This window comes from Aedes aegypti, chromosome 2 (assembly GCF_002204515.2).
Source record: "Aedes aegypti strain LVP_AGWG chromosome 2, AaegL5.0 Primary Assembly, whole genome shotgun sequence".
NCBI classification, from domain to species: domain Eukaryota; kingdom Metazoa; phylum Arthropoda; class Insecta; order Diptera; family Culicidae; genus Aedes; species Aedes aegypti.
Window position 1 is genome coordinate 168,108,679 of NC_035108.1, and position 21,550 is coordinate 168,130,228.

Consider the following 21,550-nt stretch of genomic DNA (forward strand, 5'->3'; position numbering starts at 1 on the left):
ATCTTTTTTGAAGTTCGTGTTTCATTTGTAACGCTCCGTACTGTTTCTAAGTAAACGGCTTACGCGCCACCGTCAAAAAAAGGACCGTTACTCCGAATGAGACTGCCTTCTCAGGGCAGGTCTTTCAGTTCTGCAGAAACGAAAGTTCACTCTGAACCCAAACGTCATAGGCAATCAACCAAATTCACCAAAGAACGAAATTTTAATCTAAAAATGACGCGAAACAAAAATACCCTCAATGATTCATCAGGCAAGAAATTGTCTTGCTAAAAGAAACATAAACCAGTCTAATATCAAATTCTACTTTATTGCATGACGCGATGAGAATGGAATGCTAAACTAAACAAGACGTATTTAATTTTAATCGCTAGTTAAGACCGTAAATCTTAAAATATGTTAACAAAATTTATCGAGTGTGTTTAACTCTACTACTCGACCATTAATTTGAATTTATTTCATTCATTTAAACCTATTTCCCTAGGGTGACGTAACGCTTCCTTAATTGCTTAATCTAATAAAAAACACAAGTGGGCAAAAATGTTCTGGTCTGACCTTAATTTTTCTTGGGTCCCACGTAGGATGTCTCGCGAAGTTCGTCCACGTGTTCGTCCTTCAAAACCGAAATTGCTTGCATCCAACTCAGTGGTTGTCACCGACGAGTTGCCGGCGTTGAGCTCTAACCCTTTCTCACCGTCCTCACGTGTCTCGCGCGCTGGTGTATGAGCCGGGGTAAACGTCCCCTTGATGCGTGGAGTGACGGCCATTGAATGTAGTGTGGCCTACACCTTGCGACTTATCGACTAGCGAAGACACGGCGGTGACATCCGGTGGTTGCAAGACGGTTGCTTAAGACGACTGGCAGATTGATAAGCCGTATAAACTTCAGTTGATCAACGGTGGGAGTCCACTGGTTACACAGAATCACGACGCAGCTCGAACTAGGGCCTAAGCTCCAAACCACATTCTACTCCGAACTATGCGCAACTCTTTTGGACAAATCTCCACACCGGCCTAAGTGCCCACGTTGCTTGGGTACGCTTGTCCTAGACAGCGTGTTACAATTTCACGTAATTGCTCACATTTTTAATTGAAATATAGGCTTACCTGAATTCTTTCAGTTGGAAAATTCACAAATAATTTCAAATTATTTTCAAATATTTCCTCGACAAATTTAGTCGCTAAAGGAAAACACAAATTATTTTGGAAAATTTACACCAATCAATGCACGGACACTTACTTAATCGCACGAAAGTTTTCGCATTCTAGTTTGTCGCCCTTCTTGTAGATGGGGCATATGATCACTTGCTTTCACTCCTCCAGACAGGCGGCCAACCTCTCCGAGCCCACTTTACACTATGGGCGATTTCCATACAGACTGGCGGCCAAAAATATTTTTTTCCATCTCATGTCGTACTTATGAGTTTTATGATACAAATTTGATGTTTTATTTTCAAAAACAAGTTTTCGAGACTAGCTTTTGAATAGGGCCTATAGCGAAATATTAAACTTTGTTACTTATAATGCATATAAGCCATTTATGCGATTAACGTCGTGCAAACCATTATAAATATTGAAACTTACATAGAAATGATATTAGGAATGATTTAGCGAAATTCAGTTATTTTTTAAATTAGTTTTTAGCTGTTTTCAATAGAATATGGTTAAAAATATTGGAGAAATTCAAAAAGCCTTAAATTAAAGCCTCGGAACTGAATTTAAGCCTGGGGCAACTTGGGACAAAAAAGTACTCGATGTGTTAACTATAAGCTTATTCGATTTTTTTAACCGCTTTATAAAAAAAAAACATCATAAAGCCACTATTTTGAAGCTTTTATTTATTTTTTTATTGCTTCTAGGAAGCCTTTCTTGTAAGCTTTTAAATGGTGTAAAAACATTTTACGTAAGTATTATAGAAAAAAAAAGTTATATTCATTTGAGTAAACCATAGTTTTTGTTAGTAAAAATAAGTTTTTCTCCATACGCTCAACTTTGGCACCTCATATTTGAGTGTGCAATGCAAATCATGCCCTAATATTTTGGGGATTTCTTAGCAAACATGTTTACAATGAAATGGCGAACAAGAATTGAAATTTGGGGCACATCACTTTTTTGATTATTGGCCATCTGATAAGCCATAGTGCTTTAATGAGTTCAGCTCAACCACCATCCTTTCCAGCTGCCTTGTTGTTCTTGAGCTGGTTAATGGCATCCTTAACTTCACTCAATGTGGGAACAGATTGGTTTCCTTCACCCGCCGTGCTGACGTAGTCACTTCCTCCGATGTTGTGAACCTCTGCACCTGTGTTCTCCGTGCCATTCAGGTGTTCATCATAGTGATGCTTCCACCTTTCAATAACCTCACGTCTATCCGTGATACTTCCATCGCTATCGTTTTGTCGGGCTCCACATCGCATCGCTCCACGTTTTGTCGCGTTCCTTACTACAGCATTGTAGCCCGCGCTGCATCCTTTTCCTCCAAAACCCGCCTTCTTCGTCGAACCAATCGTTACATGGAGGACATGTTTCCACGTACCCGAGGATGCTTTTGGCTGCGTTGTTGATGGCGAATCTATGACATTTGGTCGAAAGACATTTGGTCGAATGACATTTAGTCGAAAGACGTTTGGTCGAAAGTACATTTGGTCGAACGGACATTTCGTCGAATGGACATTTGGTCGAAAAGGTTGAGTTGCAACGGAAAGAATATGATATTTGGTAGAACGGATATTTCGTGGAAAGGATAGTACTCGAATATAAATAGCATGGAAACAAAGATCTACGTTTAGTCTTACTACCGTCGAGAGTAGCATTTTGTCGGTAATACAAGAGTTATTGCCAAATTGAAAAAGTATTAGCCAAAATACCAACAATCTATATGCGATTAGCAAAATTTTGATATTCAATTTGATGGGAGCTCTTCCAACATATTGATCAAATTGCGTTTTTGATGTTTCATGCTGCTTTGTTGTTCAGGCATGTTCTGAGATTCGAGATAAGCTGATCTTAAATGGCAACAAGCCGACTTTTGTCTACTCAGTTAACTCGTCTTCCCTTACCTGATACAAATAATTAGCACAATTTTGATTTTTAATAATCCAAAGCTTCTACTGCAAACTCTGTTATTCATCAAAGGTCGTCAACACTTCCAGCAAAACCATACATTTGCTTAAGGATTATTATTAAGCTGGAAGTCACAATAAGTCAATTGGCCATAAGTAGAGTTCCTGACACCTAACATTCACTTCGCCATTAAGGTTCCCTGACTAGAGGCTTGTAACAAAAATATTATAAAATTTTATCAGAATATGATATGCATATCATATTATGATATGATTTTGTTAGGCTCCGCTATCCATAGAACATAATAAAGCAGAAATATAACATAACGTGTTTTATTTCCCTTTAAGATATTTTTTTGTTCATTTTTAACAACTTTATAACAAAATAAATAGAAAGTTTTGCATTTCAATAATATGCAATATTATTGTATATCGAACAGTATTATAATTTTGATACTTTGTATCAAACATTATAACTTGGTTTGATATGTTTTTGATTGAATTAAAACACATTTTGTTATGTTTATGTTACTGTTCATACACTTTTTGTTATAATTTTAGTTATTTTAACAACATCCTGCATCAAGTTTGTAACAACCTATGTTCGAAAAAAACTTATAACATAATAACATATGCTGATATAATTTTGTTATGTACCCTTAGTCGGGTCTCCTTAAAGCAAATATTTCCTGCCGTTTTAATTCTGATTTACGCATTCAAAAATCTTACCCACGTCCGTGAGCTGCAACACCCGGATCTCAAAGAATGCTTTCATCACATGAGCCGATCGTCAATACGAAGAACGATGACATTTCAAAAGAATAATAAATGAAGAAAACATTTTGTTCTCATCGTTGAGTTATTTTATTAATTTGTTGAGCAGTTTTTCAAAGAATGATGATATTTTTTTAGAATAAAAAAGCAGTCAGTACAAAAAACTACTAAAAAGTTCATGATTATTTTATTGAAATCCTATATTTTGGCATAACTTCAAATTACAAATAAAATATGTATGAAATTTAAAAATAAGACTACATAAACTGTCCCATTTTTAATTCAGCAACAGTTAATGATTCGGTTTTTCAAAAGAATACGTTATCTCATCAACTTTGCAAAGCTTAGATTACTATAATCAATTTTACCAAATTATCTTTCAATAAACCACTTCAAAATAAGCTTTCAACCAAATTTGCATTCAACTAAACATCATTCGACCAAAATAAATGTTCTAAAGCCATTCGACCAAACGTTCATTCAACCAAATGTCCTTTCGACGAAATGTCATTCGGCCAAACGTCATTCGACCAAATGTCATTCGATGAAATGTCCTAAAGCCGTTGATGGCTGCTTTTATGATGCTCCAGCATCCTCATGAGGGGCTGTTGGGCCAGCCGCGCTAGGTGATACCGAGGCGGGCGTCGATACCGCACATTGTTGATGACGGGTAGTTTTGGGCGCAGTTTCGCCATCACTAGATCAGAGTCAATATTAGCACCACATAACATCGTTTATATCGGAGAAGTGCCGTCCATCGATCAAAAGGTGGTCGATTTGTGATTCCGTATGCTGTGGTGATCTCCAGGTGTACCGATACGGGAGGCTGAGCTGAAAGTAGGTGCTACGAATGGCCATGTTCTTGGAGGTGCCAAAATCTATCAGTCGTAGGCCGTTCTCGTTCGTCAGCCGATGGGCGCTGAACTTTCCAATCATCGGTCTGAACTCCTCCTTCTGGCCAACTAGAGCTTTCAAATCATCGTGTCTTTTGCAGCGCTCGTACACGTGTTCGCGCTGCTCGTAAAATGCGTCCTTGTCTTCATCAGACGAAAAACAAAAAGCAAAGCAAAAACGCTCACAACCGTTTGTCTGTACTGTTGCGGATAAGGATCAAGGATGGAAATCTAGTGATCACGATAAAACAAATGATGCATCGTGGTTGTTCTTTGTCATGCGATCATAGCAACAACGATAAACCCGTAGTCGTCAAGCCATCACAACAAAATTCGCTCCACGAAAAATGAATCGCTCGGCATGTGTGCTAACGATCAATTGTTCGCAAACCGAATTCATAAATTTTGGAAGATTTTCACGCTTTCACTCTGCGATATTACTTCTAGCATACCATTTTTGATCCTAAAGTCAATCGTGCATGGAATGTGAGAAAGTTTATCCGTGAATTTTAAACTGATTCGCATGAATCGCAACTTGTTACAATATCCGACAAATTAGCGCGCGTGGTGAGGTGTTGAAAAAATGTTGCTGCAAGAGCGATGGCCCTCTTGGACCGTTCAAATACCGTGTTGTTTGTCGTTAGAGCTGATTTTTTTCCATCCTTGATAAGGATACAATCAAAAGCAAAATTGTCATGACAATCACAGAGCGCAACATTGTTGCAACCTTTTCAACTCGCGATTAATCAGTTATTTTAAACACAAAACCAAATTTGTTTTATGGATGTTGTTCGATAATGTGTCAATGTTTACCAACACGGAGAAAGTTCTCGAAAATTGCAATGCGAAGCCCAGAAAATCGTTGCGCACGTGGTGATCGATCATTGTCATATTCTGTTCAAGTGATGATAAGCTGATATTACGGAACGAAATTGTTGCAACAAGAATAGGAGATGCCAATGTCTTTGTTGCTGCGTGTAAGGTGACAATTGATTCACTGGGAAACGCTATAGTACAGGAAAGCTTAGGAAAGTTTATTATGTATCCGGAAAATTAAAAAAAAATATATTGCTATTGTGAATTTTGTGTAAAATAAATCATCTAGGGTAGGTGTACCAGTTATGGACATAATGGTTCCCTATTTCGCCATACGTGATAATTAGATTATTTTCAATTTTTCAATCATTCTGTGTGTTTTAGCATTTTGATATCAAATAAATCTATATGTTAAAACATTCAAAAATATTCAAAATGTGAAAGTTTTCAAGAAAACACATATGGCCAAATAGGGAACCACTATAGCCATAACTGGTACACTTTCCCTATATAAAATACTGAAAAGTCGTTCATACCCCAGTAGCACACATGTTATAATTGAGCATTATCAACTGATATATGACTAAAACTGGTCATATATAGTCTTCAAATACTCTATTATAACATCTGTGTTGCTTGGGTAATAGATGATGAGTTTGAATTTTGACTGAATCGTTTTCGATTAAGTCATAAATTCAAAATGTTCCAGTCGAAATCAAGATCATATTCATCGATACTTGCATAAATAGCAAAATGTATATTTATATTATTTTCAATTTGTCTGCAGATATTTCGTTGTTGAAGAAATAAGCAAATTGATTAACAATTTTATTTAATTGTGTAGAAATTTTCTATTTATTGTAAGAAATATCGTGCTTTTAAATACTCAATTCGATTTTCGTAACGGTAAAAGAACAAAGGATTGTCTAGCGATTGCTTTAATCAGATATTCAACTAGTCTTTGCGGGCAAGGAACTATTGTTATCAGAAAAGCACATAAGCTTCACTCTCGCTCAACTAACAACACCCAGAATTAGCTATATGAGTCTTTTATAAGGATCATGTCTTAGTCCCTGTACTTATAATTTTTACTATTCAACAATTTGGAAGAACTATGCACGCTTAGACAACTCGCAGATATTGCTAAAGTCTCTGTTAATAGCCCACGAAATCTGGCAAAGACCATAACAAAATTATCTTGATAATCTATCCACTTGAGCTAGTAATTGTTTTTGAATTCAGTAGATTTTGGTCAAATTTACGATTAATTTTAAGTTCTTAGTAAAAATTGCAATGTTTTAACAAAACCATGAAACTATTAATTTATAATTTTACAAATATGGCTGAAATAGAGAAGAGTACAGTAGATTATGGAAATATCAAATTTCCGGTACAATTTCAGATGTGTTTAATATAATAATAGATTCAGTAACCTGATAGTAAGATCAAGATAATGTATGAAAAACTGAGTCTTTTCAAGACCATTCAAGAACATAAACCACAGTAATTTTGACAGTAGCTTTCCAGAAAGCTGTGAAAGTTTGCTGTATATTATCCCGAGAAGAGTTTTAAGCTTTCTGATATATGATGATTTTTTTTTCCGTACAAAGTGGGCCGAAGGGTCTCAGATTTTCATGAAACTTTTTCCACAGGCAGGGCTCATCAATATATGAATAAAAAAAAAATAGAAAAATTCAGGGTCGCTTATTTTCCCGAAAAACTCAGTTGGAATTTTTTTGTTTTCCCCTGACGCTACTTACTTTGAAAAATCATAACTCAAGAACGAAGCATCGTAGAAACAAATTTTTTTTTTTATGAAAATGAAAGCAAATTTTCTCAGGAATAAAAAATAATACTAGGGTAGGTGTACCAGTTTTGGCCATAGTGGTTCCCTATTTCGCCATACGTGATAATTTAAATCTCTCAACATTTTGAAAAGTTTTTTTGTGTTTTAGCAGTAAGATATATGATATATCTTGATGTTAAAACATTCAAAATGATTAAAAATGTGAAAGCTATCCGAATTTCGCATATGGCCAAATAGGGAACCATTGTGTCCATAACTGGTACACTTTCCCTAATTGGAAACAGTTTTCCACAAAATTTTCCACTGTTGAGCAAATTCATGAAAAAAAGCCGTAAAAAACTTTCAAAAATATATTTTTGAGAAGGTAATTTCATAAGCTTTAATCGCTGAAATTTTTAAAATGTATTTTTTTTTTCGTTTTTGAGTTATGGCCAATTTTGTGGAAAATGACGATATAGGGAAAGTGTACCAGTTATGGCCATAGTGGTTCCCTATTTGGTCATACGAAAAATCTCGATAACTTTCACATTTTAAATCTTTTTGAATATTTAAATATCAAGATATATCTTATATCTTACTACTACAACACACAAAATCTTTCAAAATGTGAAAACATCCAAATAATCCCGTATGGCGAAATAGGGAATCACTATGTCCATAACTGGTACACCTACCCTAAGCCTTTCTTTGAAAATCCATATTTCATTCGAAGCATCGGAAAAACAAAGATTTTTTATCAAAGCAATTGCAAATTTTCTAAAACATCTGGAAAAAAGATATGGGATTGGTTTCAATGAAGTATAAGTCGGAAGGGTTGATATTTTTCGTGAAAAATTACACCGCTAAGAAAAACTGGAAAAACCTGTTTCTGCCTCAATTTTGTCATTACACTGAAAAGGGATTCTTTCTTTTCTATGGAACAAATAGGATTATTATTGTTATTATTATTATTTTATTTTATTTATTCAATTATTCAGTATATGACTTACATTTCTGCTTAATCATTATCATGCACTTCATGCAGATTTTCATCTTTTCCGTAATCCACCGAACTCCATTCGAATGAAACTTGGTCATGAGACCATGGCTAATCGAGCGTAAATGTGTCCTTACTGATTTGTGGCTGTCCAGTCCGAAGGGGTTACAGCATAGCGAATAGTATTCGTAGTATTGAACTTTGTCCATTTCAACAGCTTCGGTAATAACGAGTAATATACAGCTGACAACACTTGCACCTTCTCACTGCTCTTTGTTAGTTTTTTGGTAAACTTATGATTCTCAAGCCATTTCAACGCTTCAAACCAGAATTGGTAAATACCTAATTGCCATGTTGTCTACCCATTGATTCAACTGTCAATTTTGTAGTTACCTAACAGGTAGCTGGAAAAAATGCCTACATTATTGAAGAAATCTTTGTTTCTATGCTGTTTCGTTCTTAAGTAGTTTTGTTAATAAACTTTTAAATTTGAAAATAAGCTTTATAAACTTATAAATGTATAAATTTGTAAACAGCTCATCTTGGCAATATTTGATCATGTTTTAGGAACGAAAACTGAAATCTTACACGAGTTGGAACATTTTTCCAAGATTTTCTTTACGAATTTTCTCAACGGTGGAAAATTTTGTGGAAAACTTTTTCCAGTTAACATTTTTTTCTATTCCTGTGAGGAAGTCTGTAGTGGGACTGATATGCGGTTACTTTTCATTATGGGACAATTTGACTTGCTGTTTTTTCCTATTTTTTCCGAACAAATCATATTATTTCATTAGTGCAGCTGAAAGAGCATTGGAAGAGATGTTCAAAACTGAACTCAACTCAATTTGGACGAAAATGCAGATGGGACTGACTTGCGATTCACGGCAGTATGAATTTTCAAAGAAAAGGCTCAAAATGGCACATTTGCACATTATTTTTACAAAATTGGCCATAACTCAAAAACGAAAAAAAAACTACCATTTCAAAAGTTTCAGCGATTTAAGCTTATGAAATTACCTCCTCAAAAATATTTGGTTGAAAATATTTCACGAGTTGGAGCATAGTTTTTCCGGTTTTCTTTACGAATTTTCCCAACGGTGGAAAATTTTGTGGAAAACTTTTTCCAGTTATTTTTTTTTATTCCTGAGAAAATTTGCTTTCATTTTCATAAAAAAAAAACTTTGTTCCTATGATGCTTCGTTCTTGAGTTATGATTTTTCAAAGTAAGTAGTGTCAGGGGAAAACAAAAAAATTCCAACTGAGTTTTCCGGGAAAATAGGCGACCCTGAATTTTTCTCATTTTTTTTTATTCATATATTGATGAGCACTGCCTGTGGAAAAAGTTTCATGAAAATCTGAGACCTTTCAGCCCAAACCCGTACGGAAATAATAAAAAATCCCCATAAGCTTAATGGTTTTCATTAACGAAATGTCAACAACGTTTGGTAACGACTACCCCTCACGGCCGAAGGCGACTATCTTTTGAAGAATTAATACATCCAGAAACTTTCTCCGTAGAAATCAGAAACAAGAAATAAAAAAATACATTAATAACGTTACTTTTATCAATAGTCAACGAATTCGAATTTTATCTACAAGTTGAAACGTAGTTGATTGCAATGTAATTATTTTAGACAAATTCAATCAAAATAAACAATACTTTGGAATTTAAAAAGAATAAAAGTGTTTTAATTGAGATATCTAAATTGAAAAATTTAAATAAAAAATCGTATAGACTTTGCTAGTAACTGTAAAATATCGTTATCTTAAATCAAAATATCTCTGTTAGAAATCGTATCCGATTTGTATTTTTAATTTAAAAACATTATTGTAAAAAAATTAATGAATTGTGTTTCACTTTTTCTCCTTTGCAACCTTGGCAAACAAACCCGGGCTTGCCCACCACTATAAAAGCTATTCCCAGCTCACGTGTGTTGCCGCAGCTCTGGTAGATGGTAAGGTTACCTCTAAACGTTCGCACCTCCGAACCTGTCCAGCACACCTCCTGCAACGCTACGATGCCGTAACCGCGGGTTTTCAGTACATCGGAGAGTATGGGAGTACTTCCGAAAATGTTGAGAGATTTGTAGTTCCACGTACCGCGTTTCCAATCGCTAGTTCATTTCCGTCGCTGTGGTCTTTGCCGATTGTTCTGGTTCGTATTCTCTCGTAAACGTTCCTGTGCTGGTGTATTTGTACGATTGGCTTTAGGGCCTGACACCAACACCCTAGATTTCTGAGGACCATTCCCCCTAAATGATCGAAGGGCCACAGTGCGCAGTTTACCTCAGAGTCCATCTCTGGCACTCGGACAATGATCAGCCGCCCCTGACATGGGGAACAAACGCTGTTGTGAGCCGCTCCCAACATTAAGGTTTGCAGAAGCAAAAGCAATCCCCCCCTTCCCTGTCAGCATACGACCAGAGTTCCCACTGGGGTTGGTTACTCGATCTTCCCTAAGCTTGCTCGTACCACGAGGCGATAGGGATAGGAGTTGCCGGGCAAGAGGCCAAGGACCATGCAAACGGGTCTATTTTATTACTGTAGGTTCGCGAGGTATCAATGGTACACCATGCCATTTACCGTAGCACCTGACAATATCGACATTATTACAAACTTTCTTCTGCACATAAAAACTAATTTCTTTCGTAAATTTAGAGCAAAACTAAGCAAACAGGCTTGTAAACTTGCAGGCAAGTTGAATGAGATCGATAAGTAATGCATTTTCAACAATTAGTATTTCACAAACCAGACGTGCTTTAACTCTTTTGTAAACCACAATATTGTAATTTGTTTCATTGGGTAATTTATAAGACTTTTGGGCCTTCAGTGCCTGTAATATGAGTCAAACATCATCATTTTTTGTTTTACACATTAATAAAAGACAACTGAATAGATTTGTATGTGCATAATATGTACTGCATATATCATGCACATACAAACCTTCATACTCTTTCAGCATAACTACACATAAATCTGCATATTTACCTTGCTGACAGACACCTCCGAGGAAAAGCAAAATGCTTTTCGAAAATTTTTCCGCTTTATAATTGCTGTTCGCGGAATTGCTTTTGCGTGCATCCTGTTTGACACCGACGACATCCACGCGATTGTCGCTGTCTTTATCGTTGTTATTGCTGTTGTTGAATGGATGCCGCTGAAAAAGCTGTATTCTTTGTTGCAACTGGAAGCCTCGTCTAATGCCAGCACCAGTTTCCGCCTTTACCGGTTTGATGTTGATGTTTTCGCTACTGTTATTTGCGCACGCTGCTGCCGAAGCTTTCCGCTGTAGTTGACGTTCACTGAAAAGATGCCTCCGGCTCAATGTTTTCCACCGTTGACGATTTCTGTGCTCAAGAAGTCGATGGAGGTGACGATGATGATGATGATGGCGAGGATCATCGTCGTTATTTTTATTTGTGTCATTAAAAAGTACATTTTCCTTTGTGTTATCACTCCATTGCTGTCGCCGATGGTGCTGCAGTTCTTGTGACTCGGGAAGCCGCCTTCCGATACTGGGGCCATTGAGATGGAAACTATCTCCGTAATAACTTTCGTCATCTTCAATTTTCAAAGAGCCGAACTTGTTAGCAGCGTGTATCGAACTTTTTCCTCTGCGAACAAAGCCTACGGGGGCGGAAAAAGAAGAAAGGAAATGACTCGTTGGGAATCAGAAAGGAATTGCATTCCATGATTGAGTTTACCATACTAATGTGGGAAATTCAAAACTGTTTCAGTTTAGAAATGCGTAGTAAACCATTTTAATACAGGTAAATAAAAATATTTTTGATTATCCTTAGTACTACTTATTTAACAAAATTATCGGTTTATTTCTCCTCCTCTCCTTATAGGTGCAGTCAATTTTCCAAAACTCGATATTCCATGTCTCGATATCGAGTTTTAAAACCATAGCAATAGAGTGAGGGGGAACAAAAGTTTTACCTTAGTAGTATAATTAATATGTTAAGAAACACTATAACAGATGAAAAGTTATAAATACCACACAGTGGAATTTTAACATATTGGCTTGAATGTTGCTGGGAAGCCGTGTGTAAAAATATTTACACGTTTTTAGTTATAGGGGATACAAGTAGACCAAAATCGTATGTATGTATGGGTCGAAAATTGGTGTTCTTCCCCTAACACAATTTTAAAATTTATTGTCTTCAAAGAAAAATTTCTCCCCCACAAGTGGGACAACAGTTCGAATCAAGTGAGGGCCAAAAGATCATTGACTGAAGCATGACGTATTGATATTTTTATGCCAAGAATACTTTTTACTAAACGTAGAATTATGTTTGCCCAAAATTCATTTATTTAGTCAACATCTAAATAGATAACACTGAATCAACAATTGCACGTCACAATACTCGGTTCGTGGCAACATCCCTCCATCCTCGCCAAATCGATGCTCATTTGATCCGCCCGCCTAGCTCGCTACGCTCCACGCCTTATTGTACCAACCGGATCCGAAGTGCACACCATCTTTGCAGGGTTGCTATACGGCATTCTTGCAACAAGCCCTGCCCATCGTATCCTTCCAGCTTTGGCCACCTTCTGGATACTGGGTTCGCCGTAGAGTTGGGCGAGCTAGTGGTTCATCCTTCGCCGCCACACACCGTTTTCCTGCACACCGCCAAAAATCGTCCTAAGCACCGACGTCCTTGCAAGTCCTCCTCGAGCATCGTCCACGTTCCATGCCCATAGAGGACTACCGACTTTATGAGCATTTTGTACATGGTACATTTGGTGCGGGTGTGATTTTTTTTTCGACCGCAGCTTCTTGTGGAGGCCATAGTAGGCCCGATTTCCACTGATGATGCGCCTCCGTATTTCACGGCTTACGTTATTGTCAGCCATATGCAAGGATCCAAGGTAGGCAAACTCGTCAACTATCTCGAATGTATTCCCGTCTATTGCCGGGTAAATGGCTGGGCATGGCGTACCATTGGTACCTCGCGTACCTGCAGGAATAAAATATACCCCTTTGTGCGGTCCTTAGCCTCTTGCCCAGCAACTCCTATCCCTACCTTCTCGTGGTACTGGCCGGGGTACGAGTACCCTTGGGGAAGATCGGGTAACTAACCCCCGGTGGACACTTTGGTCGTATGCTGACAGGGAAGGCGGGGTTTGCTTTTGCCTTTGCTTTTGCAAACCTGGAGCGTCTGTACTCCATGTTAGGAGCGGCTCACAACAGCGTCTGTTCCCCATGTCAGGGGCGGCTGATCATCGTCCGAGTGCCAGAGAAGGACTCTGAGCTAAACTGCGCACTATGGCCTTCCGAACATTTAGGGGGAATGGTTCTCCGGAAATCTAGGGGATTGGTGTCAGGCCCTGCAAGCAAATCGTAAAAACACATCAGCACAGGAACGTCAACGAGAGAATAGGGACCGGAACAATCGGCAAAGACCACAGCGGCGAAAAAGGACTAGCGATTGGAAATTCGGTACGTGGAACTGCAAATCTCTCAACTTCATTGGAAGTACTCGCATACTCTCCGATGTCCTGAAGACCCGCGGTTCCACATCCCCATGGGTACTTGGAACCTAATATAGAGTGATCATGACATCCAATGGTTCTGGAAATGGTTTCCAAAGCATCACCTTCAAAAATATTAAAATTTGATGCCCATATCGATGTTGTACAGCACATGTTCCTAATTGGCCACGTCCCCCAGGGCACCGGGAACCTACTATAGATTGGTCAGAGCATCGAATGGTTCTGAATATTTTCCCGGAAGCATCATCTTGAAGTTTGATGCTCACTTGGATATAGGGAGACTTACGGCTTCGGCACCATTCGGCTATTATCGGCAACCAAATTTCAAACGCCGAATAATCAGTATTTTTCTATCAAAACACATCAATGAAAACATTCAGATGATTCTATGTTCTGCCCGCTTCCTGCTGATGAGATTTACGAGACTGAACAAGCAATACCGCCAGAGATGTCATCAATTCAAATGAACACGCCTCAAAATAAGACTGATTTGGAGCTGCCGAAGAGATTCACCAGCAGCTCTTATGGGAAAGTTGCCGAAGAGAATGAGGTTGCCGACAATAGTCACACTGACAAGAGATGTTCGAAGCGTTGTAAAAACGTATCCAAAGGCATTTTGACAAGTCTGTCGGTGTGAATCGATATAGAATTGAGCAACGCATAAATGTAAACAGATAAACACTGAATTTCTCTGCTGATGTCCAAGAAAATAACAAAAGAAGCGCGGCGTCGGCTTAGACTGCCGAGAATACGTAAGTTCCCCTAGTTTCGGTTGATATATACATTATTGGAAATACAAACGTGAATGATGATATTTTCCGAGACAAGTTTCACGGAAATGGCCATATCTCGGAAGATTTACAACGAATCTAAATGCGTCCACCTACATTAAATCATCAATTGGATATAGTTTCTTGGAAAAATCTTAACATCTATAGAATGTCACACAGCACAAAATAACAAGCGACAGTAATAAAATGTGATTTGGACATGACCTTCGAATGTTTCCAGATGCATTCAATTTCATCTATTTTACGAAAAGTTATAAGCATTTGAGTTTGAGCAAAATTTTTCCTATCTCAAACATTTTGCCTTTCCCTTGTATTTCAGAAACAAATAAGAATTTCTGGAAATGTTTCCATAGAATACTTGGAGGAGTTCTTAGTGGTTAGTCAAAACGATTTTTTTTAGAAGTGTGTTGTGAGAAATTCTTTCTGAAATTGTTTTAGAAATTCTCGGCTGTAATCAAAGAAACTTCTAGAAAAAAAAATTGAGACGCATAATAATCTAATCTGAAAAAAATCTTATGATGAAGACTCGATTGAGAAATTCGAGTTACTCCCAAGAACGATTTATGGAATTAATTATAAGAATGGTTATTGAAGAACATTTGAAGAAATTGCTTGAACTACTTAAAAAAGTACAGTATTGGACAAACCATTTGCAACTTTTTTCGATTTTCCATACAAAATTACCAACTTTGGTAAGCTATATCTAAGTTATTTATGGATCGATTCAAATGAAATTTTCACAAAACATCAGATATAACTTGAATTTTAACATATATTTTTCAAGGTTTATGGACAAAAGGTCGAATGGACTAAAGGTCGAAAATGATTTTCGACCTTTTGTCCCCTCTTTTTTGTTCTTCAACCATTTGTCCTTTCGACCTTTTGTCTTTCGATCTTTTGTCATAGATTCATTTTTCAATATTTTTTCCAATCACGAGTTTATAAGTAATAACGGTTTAACTAAAGTGTAATTTTCGACGAAAAATTCGAAACTATTTATCTCAAAATTTGAAAAACTGTCCAGCAAACTTTTTCATCTCGTTGAAATCTACAACTTTGCTGAAGATACCATGAAGCTATTCCTTCAATATGTTTAGTAATGTAATTTATAAAAAGTTAACAAAAAAATCACTTTAGTCAAACCGTTTCTCCTTTTGAACTTGTGATTGGAAAAATCTCTCAAAAATATACGTTGAAATTCAAGTTATGTCTGATGTTCTGCCAACATTTCAAATCAAATTGGTCTATAAATAACCGAGATATAGCTTACCAAAGTTGGTCATTTTGTATGGAAAATCGAAAAAGTTGCAAATGTTTTGTCCAATACTGTATATATAATACAAAAAGGAATCCCATATAGATCTTCTGGCGAATATGTGGAGTTATCTCTTATCGGATTCATTGGAAAATTTTCGAGTAATTACTAGATTGATTTATTTCAAGATAACTCAACAGATACTTGGCGAAAAATCCATTGCGAACTGTTAATGAAGTGTTCAAAGGATTTTGTGTAAAGTTTTCGACAGAAATTTGATTTTCAACCAGAGTTATTCAAAAAGTTTATCATGGCGCAATTTTACGTAAACATGATTTCTGAAGATCATTTTTTTTTAAATTAAAAAATATAAATATTTATGTATGTAGCAAGCCAGTATGGGACGATTGTCCATGAATGATCGATATGATGGTTAAATTCATTTTCGCTTTTTTCAACGTCAATCGGACAAGAAAATTTTCCCGGGAAGCTCACGAAACTGATAAGAGCGACAATGGAAGGTGTGCAAAATTGTGTGAAGGTTTCAGGCGAATATTCCAGTTCGTTTGGATCCCACCGGGGACTACGAGAAGGTGATGGACTTTCGTGCCTGTTATTCAATATTGCGCTAGAAGGTGTTATGCGGAGAGCCGGGCTTAACAGCCGGGGTACGATTTTTACGAGATCCAGTCAATTTGTTTGCTTCGCGGATGATATGGACATCGTCGGCAGAACATTTGAAAAGGTGGCAGACCTGTACACCCGCCTGAAACGCGAGGCAGCAAAAGTTGGACTGGTGGTGAATGCGGCCAAGACAAAGTACATGCTAGCTGGTGGGGCCGAGCGCGACAGGGCTCGCCTAGGTAGCAGTGTTACGATAGACGGGGATACGTTCGAGGTGGTCGACGAGTTCGTCTACCTTGGATCCTTGCTGACGGCTGACAATAACGTTAGCCGTGAAATACGGAGGCGCATCATCAGTGGAAGTCGGGCCTACTATGGCCTCCAGAAAAAGCTGCGGTCAAAAAAGATTCACGCCCGCACCAAATGTACCATGTACAAAACGCTCATAAGGCCGGTAGTCCTCTACGGGCATGGAACGTGGACGATGCTCGACGAGGACCTGCAAGCACTTGGAGTCTTCGAACGTCGGGTGCTTAGGACGATCTTCGGCGGTGTGCAGGAGAACGGTGTGTGGCGGCGAAGGATGAACCACGAGCTCGCCCAACTCTACGGCGAACCCAGTATCCAGAAGGTGGCCAAAGCTGGGAGGATACGATGGGCAGGGCATGTTGCAAGAATGCCGGACAGCAACCCTGCAAAGATGGTATTCGCTTCGGATCCGGTTGGTACAAGAAGGCGTGGAGCGCAGCGAGCTAGGTGGGCGGACCAAGTGCGTATCGATTTGGCGAGCGTGGGGCAGAACCGAGGATGGGAAGATGCGGCCACGAACCGAGTATTGTGGCGTGAAATTGTTGATTCAGTGTTATCTGTGTAGATGTTAACTAAATAAATGAATGAACGGACAAGAAAATGCGTACACGCTATCAGTTCTGTTTGTAAAGATAGTTTTGTTACCATTGCACTGCTTTGAAGACAATTGCATTGGTCTATTGGATTATGCTGTTACTAATCTATTGGTCATTATGCTGTTATAATTGTGAAAAACCTCATAGAACACTAAGCTGAAAAGCAGGTTCTGTCCCAATAGAGACGAAAAGCCAGAAAGCAAATTTCAAATGGTTGTTTTACATACGTTGTTATGAAAGCAATATAAATTTCAATACTGAGTAAAAGCAAAGGAGAGGAAGGCAACTGTTAACCATGTCTGTGCATTTTTTGTCCTAGAGCAGGCCCAGATAACCGTAGCGTAAAACGCGCAGCTATTCAGCAAGATCAACTTGAGGGTCGAGGGTTCGAACCCCACCAAGAACACAAAACTGAGAAGCAGGCATTGTCCCAGTTGGGACGTAACGCCTGCAAGAAAAAGTATAATCTTTAAGATTTTGACCCTTTTTTGTACTATGTTTATTTCTAAAAGTTTCACTATTTAAAACATTTAATTTAAAATGCATTTGTTGAAATATTACAAATTATAAAATTTCTTAAAAACAGTTGCAATAGACCTCCCGATCAATTATGTTGACACTCTCAGTGTACATATAAGTCCTGGTGACCATCTATGTTTAGGTAACAATGGTGCCTGCCACGGTAGAATACAGACTCATGGGGGAGGGGTGATGTTGCATTTGAAACTGGACCACAATATACCGAATATACCCCTAAGTCGACGCCAGTTCATGTAGGAAGGTGATTTCAGGCTGCTTATGTATTAGGGTTTATTCACTAATTTCATAACGCCAAAAATAGTTTTTTTAAACATCCACCCACCCCCTCATAAAAATGCGTAAGAATATTTTCCGAATTTTGTATGATGTGTAACATCTTGAAGACACCTACCCACCCCCTTCAGCGTTATGAAATATGTGAATGGACACTTAGGCACAAGGCAAAGTGTGCTATTATGATGGAAGAATAAAAGTGGAGGTGCCAATAAAATAACTTTCATAGAAATAGCCAGTGAAATGAAATTGGAATGAAAAACAACTTGTTATCTAAAAAAAAGCTTATCTTTCAATGAATATTTTGTTGTGCTTATTATCAAATGAAATATGTTGAATAAAATAGTCAATCGTTAAAACCAGAATAATTTTACATTTTTTACAAATCGATACAATGTTTTCGCATTCTTCCATCAAGAACATGTACCAATATGTTTCCCGACAGATCTTATAGATGAAAAGACGCTGTATGTTTGAATGCAAAACGGTAGCACTATGTGTACCGGCAATCGAGTTAAGTGAGAATGAAATTGTGTTCTAGGAAGTTTTGCCAGGTCGCAAGCATACGCCAATACTTCCTAGAACAACAAGGCTTAAAAACAGTTAGAAAGTAATTTCATGCATTTTGACGATTGTTATTCTTGCGTAGAGTATTTGTCATAATGACGAATGTTAATTGCTATTGAATTCTTTATCTTCAAAAGAAATGTTCTATTTAAAATAATTTTGACGTCAATCAAACACACTATGACTCGATATACTTTCGCGTAAATGTTTGAGCCTCTCCCGCGCAACTGCACCACTTCCTAGGAGTTGGGGTGGTAAGTGTTGTGCTTTTGTACCATTATATGCTTCCCGCATAGCCAGAGTGCTGATGTAACGAGACTTTTTTTATCAGCCTCTTTGCCGACGTCAATCCCCACATCGAAGCCTGCTGCTGCAGTATCAATCCAACTACCCACTAGGTACATAGGTATGCATCACCATTGCCACTGTTCGGCGTCGTCATTAATGTCGAAAAGTTTTGATTTATTTCCTCCTTCGCAGTTTAAGGAGTGAAAATGTTTTTAACATGTATTCTGGTGAATTTCAATATGATGACAACGTATTCCTCTATTCACAAAGTTGTTTTGATATAGTTTACAAAGGTGGATTTCACAAATATTGGTTGCTGCACACTCGATGTTTTAACAAGTCTAAATTGGGGGCCCAGATAGCCGTAGCGGTAAACGCGCAGCTATTCAGCAAGACCAAGCTGAGGGTCGTGGGTTCGAATCCCACGGTCGAGGATCTTTTCGGGTTGGAAATTTTCTCGACTTCCCAGAGCATAGAGTATCTTCGTACCTGCCACACAATATACGCATGCAAAAATGGTTATCGGCATAGTAAGAAGAAGAGGAGAGAAGAATACCTGACAAAATTGTCATTTTGTTTTGTGTCACAGGAAGATTACGAACAAGGATCAGAAGAACTAAGTAACATACATCAACAAGCAAAGCTAATTCCAGGAACACAGAAATTCCATTGCTTTGTACCCATTTCCGAAAACAAAATCGCAGCAAAACTGTATTCAACTGATGAGGCAGTAAGCTATTATAATGTTTGAAGAAAAGTAAAAACATAATCAAATAAGTTGAAATTTATTATCTGTTCTATACCAATATATATTAAAACAAATAAAAATATTAAAATTGTGTACAATAATCGTGAGAATAAATAAATAAGGTTAAGAAGTTTAAAGGCGTTTTTCCTTCTTCCCCTCCTTAACATCATTCATATAATCATCTTCCATCGTAACACCACAGACAAACAGAAGTAACACCTAGAACATTTTTCGCAAAATTCTCTCGACCACAAATACTACCACCATCTAGTGAGCAACAGGTGGCGGTAGTGTGAAATGTCAAACACGAAGGAAAGCGACGCGCGCGCCTCTAGTTGTGAACTTGACAACTGTTGTATTTTAAACTGATCGTTAAATTCGTGGGCGATGGAAATTTATCCAGTGTTACGTCTGTCTGTCTGTGGTAATACTTATATTAATTCTCAACAATATTCCAACAATCATCCTATATCTTTCGAACAGTTCATCCAACCGTCTAAATGTCAAAGAAAAAGTAGATGGGATATTAATGTGGGAAGAGATTAACGTAACATTGTTGATGGAGCATGTGGAATAATGTAAGAAACGGGCGTATTTTCTTAAGTTTTATGCTATTAATATAATTCAATCCCAAATATCTTGAAGCGGTTACTTATAGGAAGATCATTGATATTAGAATTTTGAATTGTTTTTGGATAAAATATCATATTGCAGCATCAAAACGCCTTTTCTATTACCAGAAATTGAATTTTCAGAAATACACCAAAAGTTGCCCTTAGAAAAACTTTTTTATTTTAAATTGCACCATGTTGAAACTGCCCTTAAAACATGGGATATTAACGTGGAAAGAGATAAACGTAACATTGTTGGTGGAGCATCTGGAGTTATGAAACGGGCGTATCTTCTTAAGTTTTATGATATTAATATAATTAAATCCTAAATATCTAGAAAACGGCTAGTTTTAGGAAGATCATTGCTATTAGCATTTTGAATTGTTTTTGGATGAAGAATCATATTACAACATCAAAACGTCTTTTCTACGGCCAGAAACTGAATTTTCAGAAATGCACCAAAAGTTGCTCTTAGAAAAACTTTTTTATTTTAGATTGCACCATGTTGAAATTGTGCTTAAAACATCTGGTTTTACATTGAAATTTTACAGAAAAAATTTGGAAAAAATCGAAGTGTCCTATTTTTGCAATTTGTGTTTTAAGGTTTAATATCGATTTTTTCATGAAAATAAAAGTTTTTTTTTTGTGTATATTTTTTTACAAAGCCTATTTGATTGTCTACCATCCCTCCTCAGACACTATTTCTCTATGACAAACGGTTTCCGAGGTACATTTTTTTTAAATGGTGGTGCCAAAAATACATACGCCCTTATCAGAAGTTACTCTCGATTCTAAACGATCCCCAATTATATGAGATAATTTTCGTCTCATATACTTAATACATCGCAGTTTCATCCAAATCGGAATGGTACATGTCAGATTTCAGCATTTTATAGACGATTTCGCGTGGAACCGCTCAAATCCGAGTCACGGTAGTGCGACATATGAGAAATGAGATTGATTGTAGTCATTAGAACACAATGTGAATTTGTGGACCGTTTCGGAACACCATTGTCGGTTCCACCAGGACTTTTTTGGGATATTTCCGTTTCATGGTCAAAACACGCCATACCCTTTTAAAGTAAACTGAGAGTGGTTTCGAAAAAATCTAAAAGAAATTGATG

At 37.4% G+C, this 21,550-nt stretch overlaps 1 protein-coding gene across 1 annotated transcript in view; it reads right to left on the reverse strand.

The window, feature by feature from the left end:
• The window catches only part of LOC5574038, a 92,079-nt gene that overhangs the window by 28,753 nt on the left and 41,776 nt on the right, over positions 1-21,550 (reverse strand). Inside the window, exon 6 of the mRNA XM_021843073.1 lies at positions 11,314-11,952. Within this exon, the coding sequence (XP_021698765.1) occupies positions 11,314-11,952 (639 nt within the window). The remainder of the gene's footprint in view (positions 1-11,313; positions 11,953-21,550) is intronic.